At 33.8% G+C, this 21,481-nt stretch overlaps 2 protein-coding genes and 2 long non-coding RNA genes across 4 annotated transcripts; 2 read left to right on the top strand and 2 right to left on the bottom strand.

Annotated features, from left to right (window-relative positions):
• Positions 1-6,671: 6,671 nt before the first annotated feature.
• Positions 6,672-8,175, bottom strand: LOC136276335 (uncharacterized). The gene is made up of 2 exons (XR_010714836.1): positions 7,939-8,175; positions 6,672-6,902 (listed from the first exon to the last, which is right to left on the bottom strand). It is a non-coding gene; the product is annotated as an uncharacterized lncRNA (long non-coding RNA).
• On the top strand, positions 7,611-14,383 carry LOC105334566 (tubulin-specific chaperone A). The gene is made up of 4 exons (XM_034470742.2): positions 7,611-7,771; positions 11,513-11,618; positions 12,856-12,942; positions 13,837-14,383. The coding sequence occupies exons 1-4, from the start codon at positions 7,719-7,721 to the stop codon at positions 13,924-13,926; spliced, it is 336 nt and encodes a 111-aa protein (XP_034326633.2). The 5' UTR covers positions 7,611-7,718; the 3' UTR covers positions 13,927-14,383.
• Positions 14,029-15,979, bottom strand: LOC136276336 (uncharacterized). Its single transcript, XR_010714837.1, has 2 exons — positions 15,458-15,979; positions 14,029-14,981 (listed from the first exon to the last, which is right to left on the bottom strand). It is a non-coding gene; the product is annotated as an uncharacterized lncRNA (long non-coding RNA).
• A 1,750-nt stretch (positions 15,980-17,729) lies between these two features.
• On the top strand, positions 17,730-20,601 carry LOC105334565 (polyubiquitin-C). The gene is made up of 2 exons (XM_011438080.4): positions 17,730-17,870; positions 18,361-20,601. Exon 2 carries the CDS (start codon positions 18,365-18,367, stop codon positions 20,420-20,422), a length of 2,058 nt encoding a protein of 685 aa, XP_011436382.3. The 5' UTR covers positions 17,730-17,870; positions 18,361-18,364; the 3' UTR covers positions 20,423-20,601.
• Positions 20,602-21,481: the final 880 nt, after the last annotated feature.

The following is a 21,481-nucleotide window of genomic DNA, read 5'->3' as shown; positions in this document are numbered from 1 at the left end:
ATTAAAAAATAAGACCTTTAAATTGATTTTTTCCCAATTGTAAGAGATTTTATATTTCAAAACTGTTATATAAATAAATATTTGTAAGAAATATCAATGTTCAAAAGCATGCGATTAGCTCACATAGACATTTGAATGAAAATGTGTTTAACCAGTTTCATTTTGTCGACCGTCACTTCCGGTCCACACGGGAAGAGTTCAAACAAATCAAGTTGTTTATCAGTTTAACTGTTTTCATTCGATAGTTTCAGTTACTTTGATAAATAATAATGTGAGATAGGCAAGTTAACAAGAAATAATAAATTAAATTATCATTGAGCACTTCCGTTTGTCCGTTTCCTGTCCCGAGACTAAAATCCTTATTTCGACGAGATCTCTAAAGCGGTGACGACTTGAACAACCAAATTTTGTGGGATAATAGACTTATGTTTGTACATGTGTTAACGCTATTTTGTTTTATCCGGCGTAACTTCCGGTCGACACAGGAAGTACACCCAATTTTGATTTATTTAAAATCTGTTAGTTATTAAGCATAGGATAACATTTTAGCTATAAAAATACAAAAGTCATCTACAGATGGTAAAAAAAAAAAAAAAAAAAAATTCTACTTCCAGTGAGAACTCTCAAATATCTCAGGTAGCCTTCTTTTTTAAAAACAAAGTACCCACAAGAGCTCAGAAACTGTGAGAGATCAAGACAAAAAACTTGTATGGATAATGGACATTTGATTGAACATGTGTTAAAGCGGTTTCATTTAGTCGTAAGTCACTTCCGGTTCTCACTACGAAGCGTTCAAGCAACAGAAGTTTTTATTTTTAACTTTAGATTTTTTAAAACATTTTACTCAGTGTGATGCACAGTAACGTATCGTAGGTAAATGTACTAAAATATGTACTTTCAATTTCTTTAGTCACTTCCATTTGTTCGTTTCCGGTCCCGAGACAAAAACCTTTTCTCAACGAGATATTAACAACAAATTAACAAAAACTTGAACATACAAACTTTGAGGAAAGACAAAACAATGTATGAAGATATGTTTACTATGTTCTGTATGATCCGGCCTAACTTCCGGTCGTCACAGAAAGTACTCAAAAATTGACATTTTGTCTTTTTGTTTTGTTTGTTTTTTGGGAATCCCTGTACAGTCTATATCATATCCATTTTCTGTTTACAAGATAAATGGATGTTTTGTACAGATTAAAACATGAGGAACGGAAGACCTTTTTGTTGCTATAGCAACAAGAGTCTAGTTATTATTATTTTTTGACTTTTGCTACCTTTTTCACAAAATAATTTGTAGGTATCTATAATTTTCACTAGAACTCTTTTTATGGAAAAAAAACCCCGCACATACTGCATGCCGTAACGTTTAAGTACCTGCGTCATTTTACGTACCCCTGACATATAATGTTGACATCATTTTATTTCTAAAAATCAATTATTTTTATTCGCAAGGTTGTATATTTGGCATCAAATTGTTTGGGAGAAAAAGCACATTTCTAACTTCGATTCATTTTTATGAATTTTCTGCGCGACTTTTTAAAAGAAGTGACTAAGTTACTTTCTCTTTTCATTGCTTATGTAGTTTAATGTGTTTTATGAAAGTGTGACTTTCATGTTGACATCTTAAAATGTTTCTATTAAGAAAATTTGCGGACACATTTGCTTCTTTTTAATGGCTATTCAACCTATGAAAATGCACATTCTAAAATAATTTCTATTATTATGAAATATAGCCAACATTTTTAAGGCGTCGAGCTAATGCTCGGCAGCCTTCTAGCGATCGTCTGGATTGGCAATCGTCCAAAAATTCATGCTCTGCACCGCCTTTTAAATGCACATAAGAAATAAGATCCTTAAAGTATTAAACACATTACAAGATTTTTATTCATTTATTCAACTTAATTGTGTACAAAAAACCCAACTTTGCCTCTCTGGTTATTGACAACTCATTGCATAAGTATAAATTTGCTTACTCAAGAAATGGCGGATGAATACAAGAAGGTGTAAACCACTAAATATTATTTTAGTTTATCGCTTACATTTTAATTGTAGACCGCGCCCGATAGAAATAAACTTTTATATGTAATTTTTTTTGTTATCGGGCACGGTCTCCAAAATAAATGTAAGCGATAAACGTATCTAATGAAATAAAAACAATAATGCAGTTGGTCGAGTATTTTAGATAGCACGTGTTGTGGATTTGTTTGTGAACAACCATACAATAGGTAATCTTGTTTCAAAAGGGAATTGAAATAAATAAAAGTATGTTTTATTTTTATATTTAGGGAGACACACTGTTAATGTATTCAAATTATGAACCTGTGAAAAATGTTCAAAAACTGTTTTAAGCAGGAAGAAATTTTTTTTTAACTTTGAAGTTTCTTCAATTTTTGTAACCATGATGAGTTAATGTATTATAAACGCATCACTACCTATTTTATAGGGGAATATACTAATTTTTGTTTTTAAAGCAGCACAAAATATAATTCATTTACTTTTTTATTCTAATTTTATTTGATATACGACTTTTAGTACAAAAATTTAAATTATTGATATCATTTTATATAAAAGAAAATGTCAGCTCGACGCCTTTGTGGCCGTTCCGGCCTTTGATTTTTAATGGGCATGATACTTGTGATCGCCATGCTACGCATAACGTTCGACTGTGAAATATATCTCTTGTGACACGTGTCTCGAATAAACTCCAGCATAACGATTTTTTTTTATCATTGAAAATTGAATTATTATAAAATATGCATTACAAAAATTTTGTTTCTTTGATTCATTAAAGCCTATATTGGTCGTAAGTCGTCCATCCGATTTTTTGTTCAGACCGGGAGATACATATACCTGCAGCTACCAACCCCCCTGGATCCTCGAATGAATTCAGACCAATCTTATAATAATTAGACTTGTGAAACCGTTTGTATAGCGTATCGTAGAGAAGCTTTTTACAAGTCTAATTTAATTAGATTGGAAAGCAGACGTAGCCGAGGAAGAAGGCACGGGCACCTGGGATTATAAATTGTTCTCATAGTAAAAATGTATTATATCTACATTATTAGATATAGAAATAAAGTATGAATAAGTATAGGAAAATATATACCCAATATCTTAAATTGTCTTATTCGATATAGGGTACAGGGTATATATTTTTATTATGTAAACAATAAATAACACCAGGTGCCTGTAGAAGAAGGATACATTCATGTAACTAGTAATGCCTGTGGAAGAAGGATACATTCATGTAACTAGTAATGCCTGTGGAAGAAGGATACATTCATGTAACTAGTAATGCCTGTGAAAAAAGGATATATTCATGTAACTAGTAATGCCTGTGGAAGAAGGATACACTCCTGTAACTAGTTATGCCTGTGGAAGAAGGATACACTCATGTAAATAGTAATGCCTGTGGAAGAAGGATACATTCATGCAACTAGTAATGCCTGTGGAAGAAGGATACATTCATGTAACTAGTAATGCCTGTGGAAAAAGGATACATTCATGTAACTAGTAATGCCTGTGGAAGAAGTATAAACTCCTGTAACTAGCAATGCCTGTGGAAGAAGGATACATTCATGTAACTAGTAATGCCTGTGGAAGAAGGATACACTTCTGTAACTAGTAATGCCTGTGGAAGAAGGATACATTCATGTAACTAGAAATGCCTGTGAAAGAAGGATACATTATGAAACTAGTTATGCCTGTGGAAGAAGGATACACTCGTGTAACTTGTAATGCCTGTGGAAGAAGGATACATTCATGTAACTAGTAATGCAACAGACCAGGAAGATCAAGCATTTATATCGATAGAGAAATAAAGTATAATTTTCATAGTAAAATCATTTTAAGTATTTTTTATTGTATATTGTTCATACACAAACTGATTTTTTACGTCAAATTCGTGAGTGCATTTTTAGTGTAAATCATAGGCTGATTCTAACAAGTTATATTGTGTCATGAACATTTGGTATTATTTTTTATCGGAAAATATTCGAAATCATTTCTGTTGGAAAGGCAGAAGTTTAATGCATTAAATTAGTTTATGCAACCTGAAATTAAATAGATTAGTTTAAATCTTGTACATGTAGGTCGTCATGATTTCTTTATTCTGCATTCCGTTCAAAATGTTGCGGGCACTGCGCATATTTACTTTAAAGCAGGACTTCAAAAACCAATGCAATTTTACAGAGACTTGTCTCTGCACTTATAGTTTGGAATTGGTAAATCTTAAACGTGTACTAGAGTATTTCCCATATTTTTTTCCATCTTTATTTTCGTGTGGCGATGTGTACCAACAATATTTACTAATGTACTGGGAATAAAAATGTCAAGTTGAAGGACACTGCTAAAATATAAAAATAATTTTTGGATTGTAATTTGGGGGAGGGGGTTTACCTATAAACGGCCAATATTTCAGTCTGGATGACAACTCAATTCGGCTGATTACTTTGTACTTATAAACAATATACACATGTACCGTACTTGTTTTCTTAGATATTTTGTTTGCACTAAGGAGCAACGCGTCGCATACGTACATAAAATAACGGGTAAAATTTTATGGGATTATCCCATAAACTTCCCTTTCCGATAAGCTGCAACAACTGACACTTTATCAGCGGCACATAGGTCAAACGATAATCTTACTAAAACCAGCTCCTTTGAGTATCTTCACTCCTTTGATTACTGATAATGTGAAAAGCGACGGAGATAGAAGCCAGGGAAAGAAGAGCACTAAGTCTTTCTGTTACACGCAGCTGATGATTCTGTTCAGTTGAAATGTTGCATGGAGACGTACAGGGAAAAGCTGTTTACGCTGTCATCTTTACCTAATATAATAGGTCAAGTACCAGTGTTAAAGTATTACAGTGCAATTAACATCGAAACTTCCGTGGGTTTGGACTTGCTGGTCCTCATTTTTTTCAAAACGTCCGATGTCCAAGCGTAATTTTTTTAAAATGTTTAATCATTTTGCTATTTGGGTATTGTTTTCATCAAAAGGTGGAAAATTTAATAATGCTAAAAATCATTTAACAGGACATGCGTCAGTTGCATGATTTGGTGTCTTCCGAAAAATTCGTTATTTTAACCTACCAATTAATCTTCAGTTAAATCTGTTTTACAAAATCATTAACCCAATATTACTTTATTCGTGTGTGAAGTGTGGGGTTACGAAAACTTTGAAATTTTTTGAAAATTATTTCAAATATAAAATCAAATACTCCAAATTGTATGGTGTATGGAGAGACTGGATGGTATACATTGTTACTTTTTGTTAAAATTAAAATGATAATGTACTGGACGAAAGTTTTGACAGCCCACGATTGTAAACTCTGTCTCATCAATGTAATCTATTGTTATAACAATATCTTTTTAAAAAATTGAAATTTATTTTAGCTTTAAAATCAAGTACTCCAAATTGTTATTGATGTTATACAGTTACAAAAATGGATCTTTAATATATCCATATGGAAAAAAATGTGTACACGATACATGTATACTCAACTGATATGGGTTGTCTTATACATGTATATGGGAAAACCAACCAATATGTCGTTATAACAATATGTAGTTATAAATCACTTTGTACAAGAGTGGAAAAGTATAGTAGATAACTCACCAAAAATGTAATAATTATAGAAGATCGAGATACCTTGAAAACCCAAATATTATAGGATTTAACAAGCTGGTGATAGAAAAAAACCTGAAAACATTGTCAACGTTTAGTAAGAAAATTTTCAAAGTCTGCTCTTTCTAAAACAAACCTATACAACCTACTATACATGTATTGCACTGTTCATTTCTTTTTTAAATCTATTACTACATGAAATATTGTACATGTGATCCTTGCCTGTTTTTGTGTTCATTTGTGTGTGTGTATAAATATATATATATATATACTTATGTTGAACCACATATATACCAGTGAATTGGTCTTGAGTGAATAAAGAATTGAAATTGAATTGTATTGAATTGAATTGGTATGATCAATGTCGAGCCGAGCTCTAACGGCCAAGAACGAGTTTGATGAGCTAATTAAGATGACGCAAATGCTTATTGGTTGAATCGTAAATTACTTTCTTTTTAAAATCTATTTTTGATAATATAAACCAATTTTGCAAACAAAAAAAGATCAATTTTAACTGCAAGTACATGCATGTTCCGTTTGAATATACACATTATATTAACAAATACTAAGAAAAAAATAATAGCCTCGATTTTTGGCGTAGTTGCAGCTCTGTAGCACCCGGTCTGGAAAAAATCGGATGGACAACCTGAAGGATCTCATTGGACTATTTTAAAGAATCTGAATGCAATTTATGTAATATTAACAATTACATGTGTAACTCAGTTTAAAAAGTTTAGACGATATGTATTTTACTTAATACTTTTTGCATCAAGGGAAAAAAAATCATTTCAGTTTTTTTTTTACACACATGATCACGAATTGCTATTATAATGACTTGAATATACTACATATATATACAACAATACTACATAAAACTACTTGAAACCTCTTTAATTCACCATTCAGTTTGACTTAGGATGGACCTAAACTTTTCCTATGATTTGTCTTAGGAACTTCTTCAGACGAATCTAAGGAAACATTCGTAAAATGTAATGATATACATGTAAAAGATGTTGAAGTTCTAAAAAAAAAAATACACTTTTGAGGAATTTTGGTATCTAAACACCACTTTAAATCAACATATTCCAAGTATTCAATTTTTTAAGGGTAACAAATGTATGTTATGTTAAATATATACATCATTTGGAACGATTTTTTGACAGAATTATCCCATTTGTTTATTTTTTTTTCCTGTATCATGTCAATCCTAATGTAGCCATTTTACCCGCCTTATCCCTCCCTCCGTCTTTGAATTCATCGTGGCAACGCACTTAAAAAAAAAAAATACGCAATCTGATAAACAAAAATTAAAGGTTTGTTTAACTTTTGGGGTCATATCAAAGACTTTTTTTCAAAGTGTGTGTTTTTACAAAGTATACTCCATCCCAGAATTCCCGTCACATGCCTTAAAAGGAGCACATGCTAACTGAACTTATGCTAAGTGTACTAAAAAAAGATCTTCGGATTAAGAAATTAAAAATTGCTCTAACAGACGAAAACAATGTGAAAATCAAATATCAAGATACAAATAGAAATAACACGTGGCAAGTCAAATAATAAAATCCTTTGCCGAATTTTCTACAGGATCCGGAGGATGGGGGTATCGCAAAAGAACATACATGCAGTCATTTGTTGTTGGGGTTTTTTTTTTGGGGGGGGGGGGGGCTACCCCATGAAATAATCATAGACATCTGTTAGCAAGGATTTTAAAAGATGATAAACCAAAAAAATTTAAACAAAATAAATTAAAAAAACAACATTTTATTGACAATCGTGTTATTCCTCTACCTATATTCCTGGTCAGTACATTCGCTTTTTAAAAATCTCTGTAATCAGTGGAAATGTTAATTTTTTTTTCTTGTCAATTTTTTTTTCAAAATGAGAAAGAAACATACAAAAGTCTTGCTCAGAAAAAATAAAAAACAATAAGAAAAAATTATTTTTTTTTTCTAACAAAACTGAGAGTAATCCAAGAACGCATTGACAAGAGACGTTCGGTACTTCCGGTTTGTTGTTTACACAAGCGTGTGGCTGAGTAACCAAAGCGGGCGAAGGCACTTGTTCTAGAAGTCAAAAGAAAATAATAATGGCAGATCCCCGGGTCAAACAAATTAAAATTAAAACAGGCGTTGTTAAAAGGTAATATATTCTTTATTTTACTCTATGTCAGTTGTCATGCTGATTGGATAATTTTATAAGTTACTTTGATCAAAGGCCTCTGAATTTCTATCAATATTAATTAAGCCGCTAAATGAAGGGGAAGATAAAGATATATACCCTATCTATATATCTATATATTGACTTACCTTTTATTCTGTCTGTGGATACTTCCTCCCTGGTATTGGATACATTTTCTACCAAATTCTACCCACAGAGGATTCCCATGAAATTATTTCGCAAGTTCGTGTGATCAGATTTATATATAGATTGAGATTTGGTATACCCTTCATTTAGCGGCATATTGATAGAAATTCAGAGGCCTGTGCTTTGATAAACTATTGGGCCCATTCTACTCCTAATTCGGTACATTATACACCCCTGCGAATGTTATCATGGTTATTGTCATTTAAATTTTAGATCACGTGGTTTATTTGACCCTTTCAGTTTCGCAGTAAAAATCATGCCTCGTGTTTATTGCTAGCGCTCTCGAGCGCTAGCAACTATGTTAGTCTTTTTCACTAGAATACGCATGCTCGACTCCATAGTAAGGGATTCAGGGAATACTGTACTACTGTAGATAAACTGTACCATTTGAATTTCACTTAATAATCTTCACAAGAAGTTTTGTGTTCTATTGTAAATGTCAAAAAGTAACAGTAGCTTAGGTCTTATAATGCTAAGTTATTTTAGATATTATGATAAATAGCTAGCTTTATTCCTTCAAGCTTGGAAAACAACCTCGGATAATGTTTTCCGAGCTTGTCGGAAAGGCCCGAGAAGATACGATTGCTACAAAACAGTCTCAATATGGTTCTTGAAAATTTTCACATAGAAATTGAAATTACAGTAGATACATAATGATTAAGGCACAGTCAATGAGCTATGTCATTGCCGATGTGACTAAATTGAGACCCCACTCCAGCACAATTTCAGTTCACCACTGTGCCTTCCTATTGTTAATTAATCAATTCATAAATATAAACCAATGTTTTATAAATCTACTTCTGTGTTTTATGATGGATACATACAGCACTAGCTCACCAATCTTTTTTAAAGATAAGCTTGTAGTCTATTTTAGAGAATCTAGGTACTTGTAGTCAAATATAAATATAGAGGTTTATTGATTTTAGATTGTATCTTCATTAATTGGTGATAAAATGTGCTCTAGAAATAAATGTGGCAATACAAAAAAAAGTTTTTTTCTGCTGCTGCGACAATTAACATGCGTAGTAGAGATCCCCCCTAAGAATTAATTTTCGTTCCGCACCTGACCTAGTAATAACATCAATAGTGAAACAGACTGTACTATTTTATGCAGAATGAATGGCTTGATATACTTAGTTTTTATGCAAAACATTCACTCATTATTTTTTTTTAAAAACATGGTATTGCACACTACAAGCATCAAACATGGCTATGATTTTATTAAGCAACCCAGTGTTTATATTATCAACCACTCTACATGTGGTTGAACACGAACGATAACTCTGTTCTGAATATCATCGTTTAATTTTAAAAAACCCCGCTAGATTGTGAAATAAGACAGACATCTTAAAAGATGTTGATGTTTTAACATAAATCAAGGTAGGATATGATATGAACATCGTCCAGTACTTACGTATTTTAAGAAAATCATCCGAACACTTATACTTCCGCTCGATATTTCACAGGAACTGAACAAATCACGGTGAAGTCTCGTGACTTTCATTCGAGCACCTCTGGATTTATTATATACTTAGCAACGATAAAGAAAACATTCCGAACACATTTGCAGGGGTGTTATATACATTAGTCATTTAAACAGTCTATGCGAGTGTCGCAGAGCAAAAATATTAAATGTATAGTTGACACTGCAGCCAACATGTGTAATATTTTCAAGAAAACTTGAGGTTCAATTAATAATAAACAGTAGAATTTGTACTGTTTTGTTACTTTTGTATAATATCTTGTGACTGTACACATGGTAAGACAGTATTGGCACAGTGACATCATTAAAATCTACATGTTCATGTACGTTGAATTCTGAATCTCTGATTTTCATACCAACTTTCAATTTTGGCAATAATATTCTTGTGATTAACCCACTCAAATATACCTTGTTAAACAATTAAAAAATATGTAATTGTTCTGCAACTGATTGTTTTTATCAAGTATATAAATTAGATCTAATTGTTCCTTTGACACTTTGATGATTGCCTCTACTGATATGATATTATATAAATAGTGCCTGTTTGGGAGGGTAACAGTTGAAATTGACACCCCGAGAAAACCATTGTCAACCGATGCGAAGCGGAGGTTGACAATGGTTTTCGAGGGGTGTCAATTTCAACTGTTATCTTCCCAAACAGGCACTATTTATTTTGTTATACTGAATGTCTTTTTTAAAATTTTAAAGAAAATTTTACTGCTTTTATATAGGAATAACGTGAATTGTACAGCGAACCGTACGCGCATAATTTTCGCGCATGTAACATTTTTTAATGTTACCCGTTGCCAAGTGTGTTGCTAACGCTGAGGGTAATAGTAAATATTATTAACTGCATCTTAACCAATCAGATTTCAGTATTTAACATGAAAGTATAACAATATAATGTAGACTGAGTGTGCCCCATTTAGCATATACATGTATTGAAATTGACTGTTTTAAAATTCAATTGTGTTTATTTATTTGCCTTGCTTACAACATAGTCACACAGTGAAACATTACATATACAAATCTATGTAGTGTATGATACATTTTAGGAATGCATATACAACTCAAACTGATATATTAAAATATTTATCCCTCTGCAAGGGGGTCAAAATAAGTTACTGTTTTCCAAGCAAATGAAATTTTTATCATGCTACTCCATATAACTGCTATATAAAGTAACACAGAAAACTGTGAAAAGAGGCAAGATGCCTCTGATGGTTAAATTATTTACAGATAAAATACCAAAGATTCTGTGGGGAAAATGATATATATGTTGACAACTTTTGGGATAGTATCATAGTTGTCACATTTACAATTTTATATACCAGGTATGTCAGACAATAAAACATAATTTTGGACAGTTTACACTTTATAAATTGCAAGAAATGATTTGTACCCATGTGTATTACTGTTTCAAGTTATTTACTATACAATTATGCATGGACTAGGTCAGTATGCAATTATTTTGACCAAGAGTTACCACTTTTCAATACATGTACTAAAACATAAGAAGTATTGACTTGGGATGATAATTCTATTCGAGGAAGGGAGGATGTCAAACTTTGAAATGGACAAAAATATATGATCATATTGATAATTATTCTAATTTAGAGACTGTAGAGTAAATACAAGCTAACTTGTTTCTCAACATGTGTTATCTGGCCTTTTTAGCCGTTTTAGCATATGATTTGTAATACAGTGAACTTGGGAAATGATCAGATATAGTACATAATATTTAGTGATGTTCTTTGTACACCTGACCCCTGTATAAGTCAAGATCATTGTCAGCGGTAGATTTTTTGTGATTTAGATGAGTGTTTTGGCAGAAACTGTTCTATGTACTGCACCTAACAACCACACAATTATAAAATGTTGCTTGTCATTTGCCTATTTGGTGGTCAAGATGTAAAAAGTGAAACTAAAGCTGACTTTAAGGGTCTATGAATCAATCATATGATGTATGTTAATATGCTATACACTCACAAGGTCACACTATTTTATCATTTATTATTATCAATTTCTTGTAGGCTTACTAAAGAAAAAGTCTCCTATGAAAAAGAAGCAGTAAATATAGAAGAGAGGGTAGAAAAGATGAAGGCAGATAAGAAAGATGAATATGAAATCAAGAAGATGGTAAGTTAAAATTTATTAGTAAAGTTTACAGTGAATTTCTTAACAATTTTGTTACGGTAATTCTTTCTCAAAAACATAGCAATGTATTGATGATATGATTATGAATAAAGATTTAATTAGTATACATTTTTTGTTCTACCACAACAAACTAAAGCCCAGATAAAAAGGCAAATATACACATGTAACTGTCTGGGTTTACATCATTATGTTGTATTGTCCTGGTCCTAATTTTTCTTCAACCAAAAGGAATATATAGACTAAAATCTTTAAAAATCTTCTTCTCAAAAATCGATTGGTCAGAAATGGGGGAACTTGTGTTCAAGCACTCTCAGGCAGTGTATATTCAAGTGTGTTAAAATCCTGATCCCTGGGGGTAAAGTAGAGCCTCATTGAAAGGGGTCGAATTTTTGCTCTGGAATAAGTAGAGAAAAATCTTTTAAAATCTTATTCTCAAAAACTGAAATGACAAAAGGAGCTCAATTTTTGACTTAACAATTTGTTGGAGAAAAATTTGAAAGTTTAAAAATCAAGATATATACTCTACTTAGTTGTGTATAGATATTTTGTAATTGATACTCTAAAGTTATGGACTAAAGCTTTTGTTGGCTATCGTTGCTCAAATGAGCGATTTCGCCCCTGGGGCAGGCATCCAAGGCTCTTGTTTACAGCTATACTGTCGCTTTCCTCTAATGCAATTTATTCACATGAATAGTGTTTTTAAAAATAGGTTATTTCATTTAAATTTAGTTAAGAAATAAAAACAAAATTGTCATGTTCTTTTCACTAACAGGGTTCGTAATTTTTAGTAACATTAAAATATATATGTGTGTACAAGTCCCAGCTGTTTCACAATTATTGGGAATTAGTACTGTAAACAGGGAAATATTCGACCCGTTTTATTTATTGGGAATTAGTACTGTAAACAGGGAAATATTCGACCCGTTTTATTTTCGCCCCTTTTGCCCTCATTGTCAGCAGGCGAATTTCAGACTTAGCGAATATGCCAATGTCTCATATTATGTCTCTTTAATCAGAACTGTGTCTGGGTAATCAGAACTGTGTCTGGGTGAATTTAATACTGCATGGGCGAAACTATTTACAAGTTTAGAAGGAGGAAAATTACACGGGGCGAAAATAATCCTGCATACAGTTTGTACGTGTTTTAGAAATATTGTAGAATTAGACTGTTAAATGTAGAAAATTGAATCTAATGCTTTTCTCATTTTTATTTTCACAGATTGAAGTTCTACAGGAATCTAAAATGATGATACCAGACACCCTCAAAAGGCTCAACAATGCTTATGCTGATCTAGATACTTTACTGGTTTGTACAGTATTGTAAACTATTGTTTGCATTTTGTTTTATCATTAATCAAACTTTTAAGCAATGCAGTAACAAGATTCATCTCTTCCCATACTATAGGGAGCTTTTAACACAAAATATTAGAACCATTTTAACATGAGCTTGGACTTTGGGTAGTTGTGTCAAATAGCAATGTGACAAAGGCCTGTCTATTTCTTTGTTGCATGGCCATTCAGCCATGGCTCTTTGAAATCAACACGATTTGTCTGGCTTTTGAGCTAAGACTACGCAATCTGTCACCGTGTATATTTCGCTTGAAACAGCGTCATTCTTAACTTGTTTTGACGCAAGAAATAGATAGCTTCATACTTCTGAAAGTCCAAGGTCCTAATTGTTAAAATGGTTCTATTATAAAAAGTGGAAGGAGCTTTGTTACTTTACAGATACTAAAACTGCTACTTGGTCAAATCCATTTTAAGGAAGTTATACGCGCTCTGCATGGGGAAATTACCACAACTAGGTGTACCCCATGACTCTCTCTGTCTCCACGATACGGAGTTATCATTTATAGATAACTATGTGTCCATTGTTTATCCAACAGCCTATCATTAATCAGTGCAAGCTTACTTGATATAATATACATTCACTGAACTAAGCATCCTGTCGTGTTGATATCACATATTAATACAGATAAAAAACAGACTGTATCTGGTAAATAACTAGATATATGTAGTAATATGGAGATTAGATATCAAATGGTGGCAAATTAGAAGGGGGCTCCTAGAGTTAGAACCTCCAAAATTGTAATTACAAAACCCTTTATATTTTTTTATTTCGATAAACAGTTTAGATTTGCATGTACATGTACTTGTAACTGTACAGATTAATCACTAGCAACATTATCCTATATTTTAGACAAAAGAAGAAGATTTGAGTGAAACGGAGGAGTACAAGGCTGGTAAAACTGCCCTAGAGGAAGCTAAAGCTGTAATGCCTTCATCATAGAAAATCGTCAGTGGAATTCATAAACAGGATAGAAATAGAACTGTGCAATTGTAAACTGAGGGATTAAATTTTAATCCTTCAAAAACATGCTTTTTCCAAGAATCATTTATAAATAACATGTAAATGTGAAAAATTTTGAACTCGTGTCAAGTTTTATTTTAGTTGAACATGTTCAGTAGTTGATCAATGATCCTTCTGCCGCTGCATTTAATTCTTGTCACACAAAATCCATTTGGATCTAGGAATGCATTATGTGCAGGTGTCTTGTACATACGACAACAAACTGAGCCAAATTGTATATCCATGTATGCAAATATATAAATTATAGTTTCATTGCTTGAATGACTAAAATCCACCTTGAATTATTTCATTGCTTGTAGATGTATGTTTATGATGTGTGGTGTAAACTTTTATCACTTTGTGAAAAAAAATTCAAAATAAATTGTATGCGATACTATTTCCTTAGTATTAAACTAATATTTTTTGGTTGCTGGTGGGGTAACTGTCGAGGTAAGTGACACAAATTTGTAACACGCATTTGTCATAGCATTCCTGTGATTCCACATGCAATTATGAAAACCTCTTCAATGCAATGGGACTGATAAAGAACCTGAAATGGAATTTTTATATTACTCAGAACTTGCATACTGATTTGTAACCTTGAGAATAAGAGAATGAAAAATGAAAGGAAAAATAAAAGTCATATATACTGCTTTGTTTGGTCATCACTGGAAATTTTAATATTTGAGGAAAAAGATCACTAAAATAATGAAACAGGAGTGAGCAAAGATTTGCAGTGCAGGTCATAATCAGAAAGATTCATTCACATTTAATTAAAAGCACAGTGCTGTGAGATAAAATACATGGGTATAGTCCACTAATGCATTTTCCATAGGCGGTAATGTAAACGTTATGGTTCATAGCTCCGGCCCTAATTTTCGTTCAGCAACGAGGGACCTCTTGAATGAAAGCTCATCAAATTGTCTCTTTCCTGTTAAAATTTCGTGGTTTGAAGTCAGATTCGTTTTCCGGCAAAATGTGTGTATTGAAAAACTCTGAAAATGAAAGTAAAAGTAGAGAATTTCTCAGTTTTGGAAAGGGTGTACATCAAACAATTTCAATTCTTTTCTTCAGATGATAATTCAATTTTGACACTTGTTTTAAAAATTGCAAATCCTCTTTTCTGACATGTGTCAAGCATTCTGATTTAAAATGTCCCAATAAATGTATATACACTCTGCAAGTATAGGGACTATTTTGCTTAAAGGCACTACTTTGTCCTACCGATTCTAAAAATAGTTAGAGGGATATACCCACATGTACTGTAAATGCTTAAACATTTTTCATATAAGAAATAGTTGAATGTAATAAAGATATACAATATTTTACTAATTTTTTTAATTTGAAAGATGTGTTTTTGTTATTTCAGTATCTTGTATTTTGAAAATTTGTTCACATACATGGTTCAATTAACTTAAAAAATCATAGGATCTACATCTTTCAAAAAATAATAACTTTAATTCAATGGTACCTTAATCATATTTTCAACCCCCATATGTTGTCCCTTGATGCTCAAGAGTAAGGTTTTTCTCGCAGGACGAAAAATTTAGAAAAGAGAAAAATTGACATTAATTGTAATATCGTCATACCAGTATGTGTTATATTAGTCTCATTTTTTTTTCCAGATCATTAAGATGGACAATGAAAAGAAAATTCAATATCCCCTATACATATGTAGTTTTTAAAAAGTATGCGAATTGTTAATTGTGATGCCATCCTTAAATAAAAGTATATATATACATGAATCAGTTACAAATTAAGACAAGTCATCTTAATTGCCAGTTTATGTAGATTCTATATATAGACTTATTACTCAAACACTTGTGTTGTAGTTAATGGTTACTTCTAATATAGTAGTGAATGTCTGTACAATTTTGGGGTAAACTTATTTACAAAAAAAAACTATGCCTGCAGGGGGGTATGCTTACATGTATCACTGGCGTCGGAAGCAAATTGAAAGTGGGGGGGGGGGGCTAGACTAATCCTCAGAGAAAAAGTGGTGGGGGTGGGTGGGGCTGAACCCTCTATCATGCTATGTTTCTAATGGTTAGGTCTAACTTTGCAAAAAAGGTGGGGGGGGGGAGGCCCCCCCCCCCCGGTTCCGACGCCTATGTGTATTACAGCAAGATTAATGGGGATATACTGAAATACGTACGATTGTGGCAGTGAGTTGTTAACGTGATGCACTGGATTGGGATTTGTATATTATTTGTAAACTTAATTAGCTGGCATGCAATATCTGCCAAAGAAAGTATGTAATTCTTATACTGGGTAGGGGTAATTTGTGTGTCTCGGGAGGGGGGGGGGGGCTATGATATTATCATTAACAGATATTTGATCATACATTTCGGTCTTTTCAACATCCGAACTCAAACTTTAATCTGCGAAGTTTGTACATGCATGCAGATATCATCGACATAGATAATCAGGAAACATGCTATGTAGATGCAGCTGGCATATTGTAATGGCCTGTATAATTACAATGTCATATAACGTAAGTGAATAAAGTAAACGAACAACATTTCATAAATGAAAATGAAGATAGCGCTATAGAAGGAAGAGAGAGATTACTATGAACATATTGCAGCTAGTGTTCGTGCATATTGTACTTAATTTTGAGAAGAAAATATCATAATATAACAGTGATAGTTTATCAATCTGATTAAAATACAGATCCGTTATAGAATAGATTGTTAAGCAGATCGTTGGTTATCTAATCTGAAATTTACCTATTTATAAATATAGATTATTTCATAAGCTTGAAATTTCACCCAAGTTAACTTTCACATATATACATGTATATACCATATGTTAACAATGACAACTATGATTTTTGGATACATGTATATATTGTGATTATCATTGCTTGTTGGAATCATCTTGCCGTTTGATTTAATGACTGTGTTGTATATAATTGTGGTATGTGTAAATAAAATGTCGAATAGATGAACTTGAGTTTCATTTTCAAGATATGAGGAAGAATTTTACGCTACTAAAAAATATATATAGACTTTACATACTGAGGACAAAATTACATGACCGCTCGGTTGGCGCTATAATCAGATAATAAACACAAATTAAGAGACCTAGTATATTATTGTATTATACATATATTTATTATTGTATTATCTCGCCTATCTGATCGAATCAGCATTTTCTAAATAATAACAATTAACACTGAAAAATACCTATTTCCCAGCAATTTGGTGGGTCAAAACAAACAACAACAAATATATTAATACAAAAACAAAACAAAAAATGAGATCGATCGATATAATCAAGAAAATTAAAAAGAAAATTTTATACATACTCTTTTATTTGCCTATTCATGTATGCTTAGCTAACTTGCATATGTTCCAAGGTATATTAGCCATTAATCCCCAGTAACTATATACAATGTATACTAGCTGACTGTATGTGTCCGCGGTGAACATGCATGGTGAATGTACCAGATTCACAGAGCTTTACCCCCCCCCCCCCTCCCGCGGTTACTACGTCAAAATCTAATGATTTTAATTTGACAAAGAATTAATAAAAAATTTACGTTTATGACTGCGCCAGCGGGTCAACATAAGAAAATTAACCGATTAAAATAAGAAAATCGTACTTGATTACGCAATTTGTTTACACCTGTTCATGTATAAACACGCCTTACCGTGCTTACATGTGCCTATTTATGTGTACGTGATGTCATAATAGCCAAAGGAAGTATTTTTAGACATTACAAGTCACATGTAAAGAAGGTTCTAGCCAACCATTCAACGATGAATATACCACGTGATGTCTGTCTATAAAACCAAGAAATATCCCGGATGACGAGTAAATCGCAACAAAGAGAAGGAAGAAGGAACAATATAGTACGGAGAATATAAATCTACACAGAGGTAAGAATAAATTTTGCTTATATGATATAGACACGATCCTTTAACAATGACAAAGAATATAAACCATTGAAATTTAGTTGGAATATTCAAATACGTTCACTTAAGACATAAAATATATACAGATCTGGAAAATTCCGCCATCTTGTTTTTTTTCAACGGACGGATTTATAACATAATTCTAAATATCTATCAAATACCTTTTAGTTTTTAAGATTCTAAATTAAAAAAAATCATTCTGCTTCATTTTAACCATTCATTTATCAGATTTTAATGATAATTTAACCAATTTGTGTTTCTGAACTTAGGGCGGGGAGGGGAGTTCTAGAATTTTCCATGACTAACTTTTATCAAATATTTCGTAAGAGAAGTTAAAAAAAACCGCTTTCATTTATATCTTTAACAAACTGCAAAAAATAGTTTTGAATCGAAGGAAAAATTTAAGCTATAATGGTCTTTAAATATACTAACGATAAGTAATTATGTTTTTCAGAATCATGCAGATCTTTGTCAAGACCCTCACTGGCAAGACCATTACACTTGAAGTAGAGCCCTCGGACACCATTGAAAATGTCAAGGCCAAGATTCAGGACAAAGAAGGAATTCCCCCAGATCAGCAGAGATTGATCTTCGCTGGAAAACAGTTGGAAGATGGCCGCACTCTCTCTGACTACAACATTCAGAAGGAATCCACCCTCCATTTGGTCCTGCGTCTGAGAGGAGGTATGCAAATCTTTGTCAAAACACTGACTGGCAAAACCATCACACTGGAAGTGGAGCCCTCAGACACCATAGAAAACGTCAAGGCCAAGATCCAGGACAAAGAAGGAATTCCCCCAGATCAGCAGAGATTGATCTTCGCCGGTAAACAGCTGGAAGATGGTCGCACACTCTCTGACTACAACATTCAGAAAGAATCCACCCTCCATTTGGTCTTGCGTCTGAGAGGAGGTATGCAAATCTTTGTCAAAACACTGACTGGCAAAACCATCACACTGGAAGTGGAGCCCTCAGACACCATTGAAAACGTCAAGGCCAAGATCCAGGACAAAGAAGGAATTCCCCCAGATCAGCAGAGATTGATCTTCGCCGGAAAACAGCTGGAAGATGGCCGCACTCTCTCCGACTACAACATTCAGAAGGAATCCACCCTCCATTTGGTCTTGCGTCTGAGAGGAGGTATGCAAATCTTTGTCAAAACACTGACTGGCAAAACCATCACACTGGAAGTGGAGCCCTCAGACACCATTGAAAATGTCAAGGCCAAGATCCAGGACAAAGAAGGAATTCCCCCAGATCAGCAGAGATTGATCTTCGCCGGTAAACAGCTGGAAGATGGTCGCACTCTCTCCGACTACAACATTCAGAAGGAATCCACCCTCCATTTGGTCTTGCGTCTGAGAGGAGGTATGCAAATCTTTGTCAAAACACTGACTGGCAAAACCATCACACTGGAAGTGGAGCCCTCAGACACCATTGAAAACGTCAAGGCCAAGATCCAGGACAAAGAAGGAATTCCCCCAGATCAGCAGAGATTGATCTTCGCCGGTAAACAGCTGGAAGATGGTCGCACACTCTCTGACTACAACATTCAGAAAGAATCCACCCTCCATTTGGTCTTGCGTCTGAGAGGAGGTATGCAAATCTTTGTCAAAACACTGACTGGCAAAACCATCACACTGGAAGTGGAGCCCTCGGACACCATTGAAAATGTCAAAGCCAAGATCCAGGACAAAGAAGGAATTCCCCCAGATCAGCAGAGATTGATCTTCGCCGGTAAACAGCTGGAAGATGGTCGCACTCTCTCTGACTACAACATTCAGAAGGAATCCACCCTTCATTTGGTCTTGCGTCTGAGAGGAGGTATGCAAATCTTTGTCAAAACGCTGACTGGCAAAACCATCACACTGGAAGTGGAGCCCTCAGACACCATTGAAAATGTCAAAGCCAAGATACAGGACAAAGAAGGAATTCCCCCAGATCAGCAGAGATTGATCTTCGCCGGTAAACAGCTGGAAGATGGTCGCACTCTCTCCGACTACAACATTCAGAAAGAATCCACCCTCCATTTGGTCTTGCGTCTGAGAGGAGGTATGCAAATCTTTGTCAAAACACTGACTGGCAAAACCATCACACTGGAAGTGGAGCCCTCAGACACCATTGAAAATGTCAAAGCCAAGATCCAGGACAAAGAAGGAATTCCCCCAGATCAGCAGAGATTGATCTTCGCCGGTAAACAGCTGGAAGATGGTCGCACTCTCTCCGACTACAACATTCAGAAGGAATCCACCCTCCATTTGGTCTTGCGTCTGAGAGGAGGTATGCAAATCTTTGTCAAAACACTGACTGGCAAAACCATCACACTAGAAGTGGAGCCCTCAGACACCATTGAAAATGTCAAGGCCAAGATCCAGGACAAAGAAGGAATTCCCCCAGATCAGCAGAGATTGATCTTCGCCGGTAAACAGCTGGAAGATGGTCGCACTCTCTCCGACTACAACATTCAGAAGGAATCCACCCTCCATTTGGTCTTGCGTCTGAGAGGAGGAAATTAACATTTTTAAAAAAAAATCTGTGCACATTTTTAATTCTGGCAGAACCATCACACTGAAGTTTTGAACAAATTCACCAAATTCAGTTTTATTGACTTTCAATTTTTCCTCAGAATTTGAACTAAATTGAACTTGAATTTTTGTATGTTGGTAATGAACAATAAACAGTTGCAACATTTAAATCTGCGTTTTGAATGGGTTCAAAAGGATAAATTTGTTATGTATTCCAATTTGAAATATTACATGTATGTGAAAGAAAATATTAGATTTTCAGTAATCTCTTATTCTCGGTAATGTTCTGTAACTCTAAATTATCAATTTTCTTGTTACAACAGATAAATATTTGAATTTGGAATCATTTTGATTGTTGGACTTTAGGGCTTTTAAGAAAATTGCCCTTGGACTATTCATAAGAAAAATTCATGTTGATTGAAACAATAAAACTTTGTTACTCGTCTAAGTTGGTCTAAGGGTAATTTTATTAAAAGCCGCTAATTCCAAGAATCAAAATGATTCCAATTTCAAATAGAACCATTTTAACAAGACTTTGGACTTTCAGGAGGACGTAGCTATCTAATTCTTGCTTCAAAACGAGTAAAAAACGAAGCGGTTTCGAGCGAAATTTGCTCGATTCATCATTGTGTATTCTTGGCTCAAAAGCAAGACGAAAATTGTTGATATAAGACAGTCGTGGCCGGCACTGAAAATATACAGGCCTATGTCACATTGCTGTTTGACACAACTAAACAAAGTCCAAGCTCTTGTTAAAATGGTTCTAATACTCTGTTGTCATGGGACTGCCTTTTATGTAAACAAGTATAATTAGTATTGTAGTGTAAGATACCCACATCTATCGAACGAACTGCTTGACTTAGTGGGTATACGGAGACCTACTTCATAAAGCACTGGGACAACTTTTTTTAACCGGGTTTTCCAACGGAAAAATCCGGTTATTAAAATGGTGAAAATGGCGGGCGGGCGGGCGGCTGCCAGAAGGGTACCCTCATTGTACGGATAACTCCTCCTACAGTTTTCAAGATAGGAAGTTGTTCTTTTGCAGAT

The sequence above is a fragment of the Magallana gigas genome, chromosome 6 (genome assembly GCF_963853765.1).
Source record: "Magallana gigas chromosome 6, xbMagGiga1.1, whole genome shotgun sequence".
NCBI classification, from domain to species: domain Eukaryota; kingdom Metazoa; phylum Mollusca; class Bivalvia; order Ostreida; family Ostreidae; genus Magallana; species Magallana gigas.
This window is presented reverse-complemented; position numbering and strand designations above follow the sequence as displayed.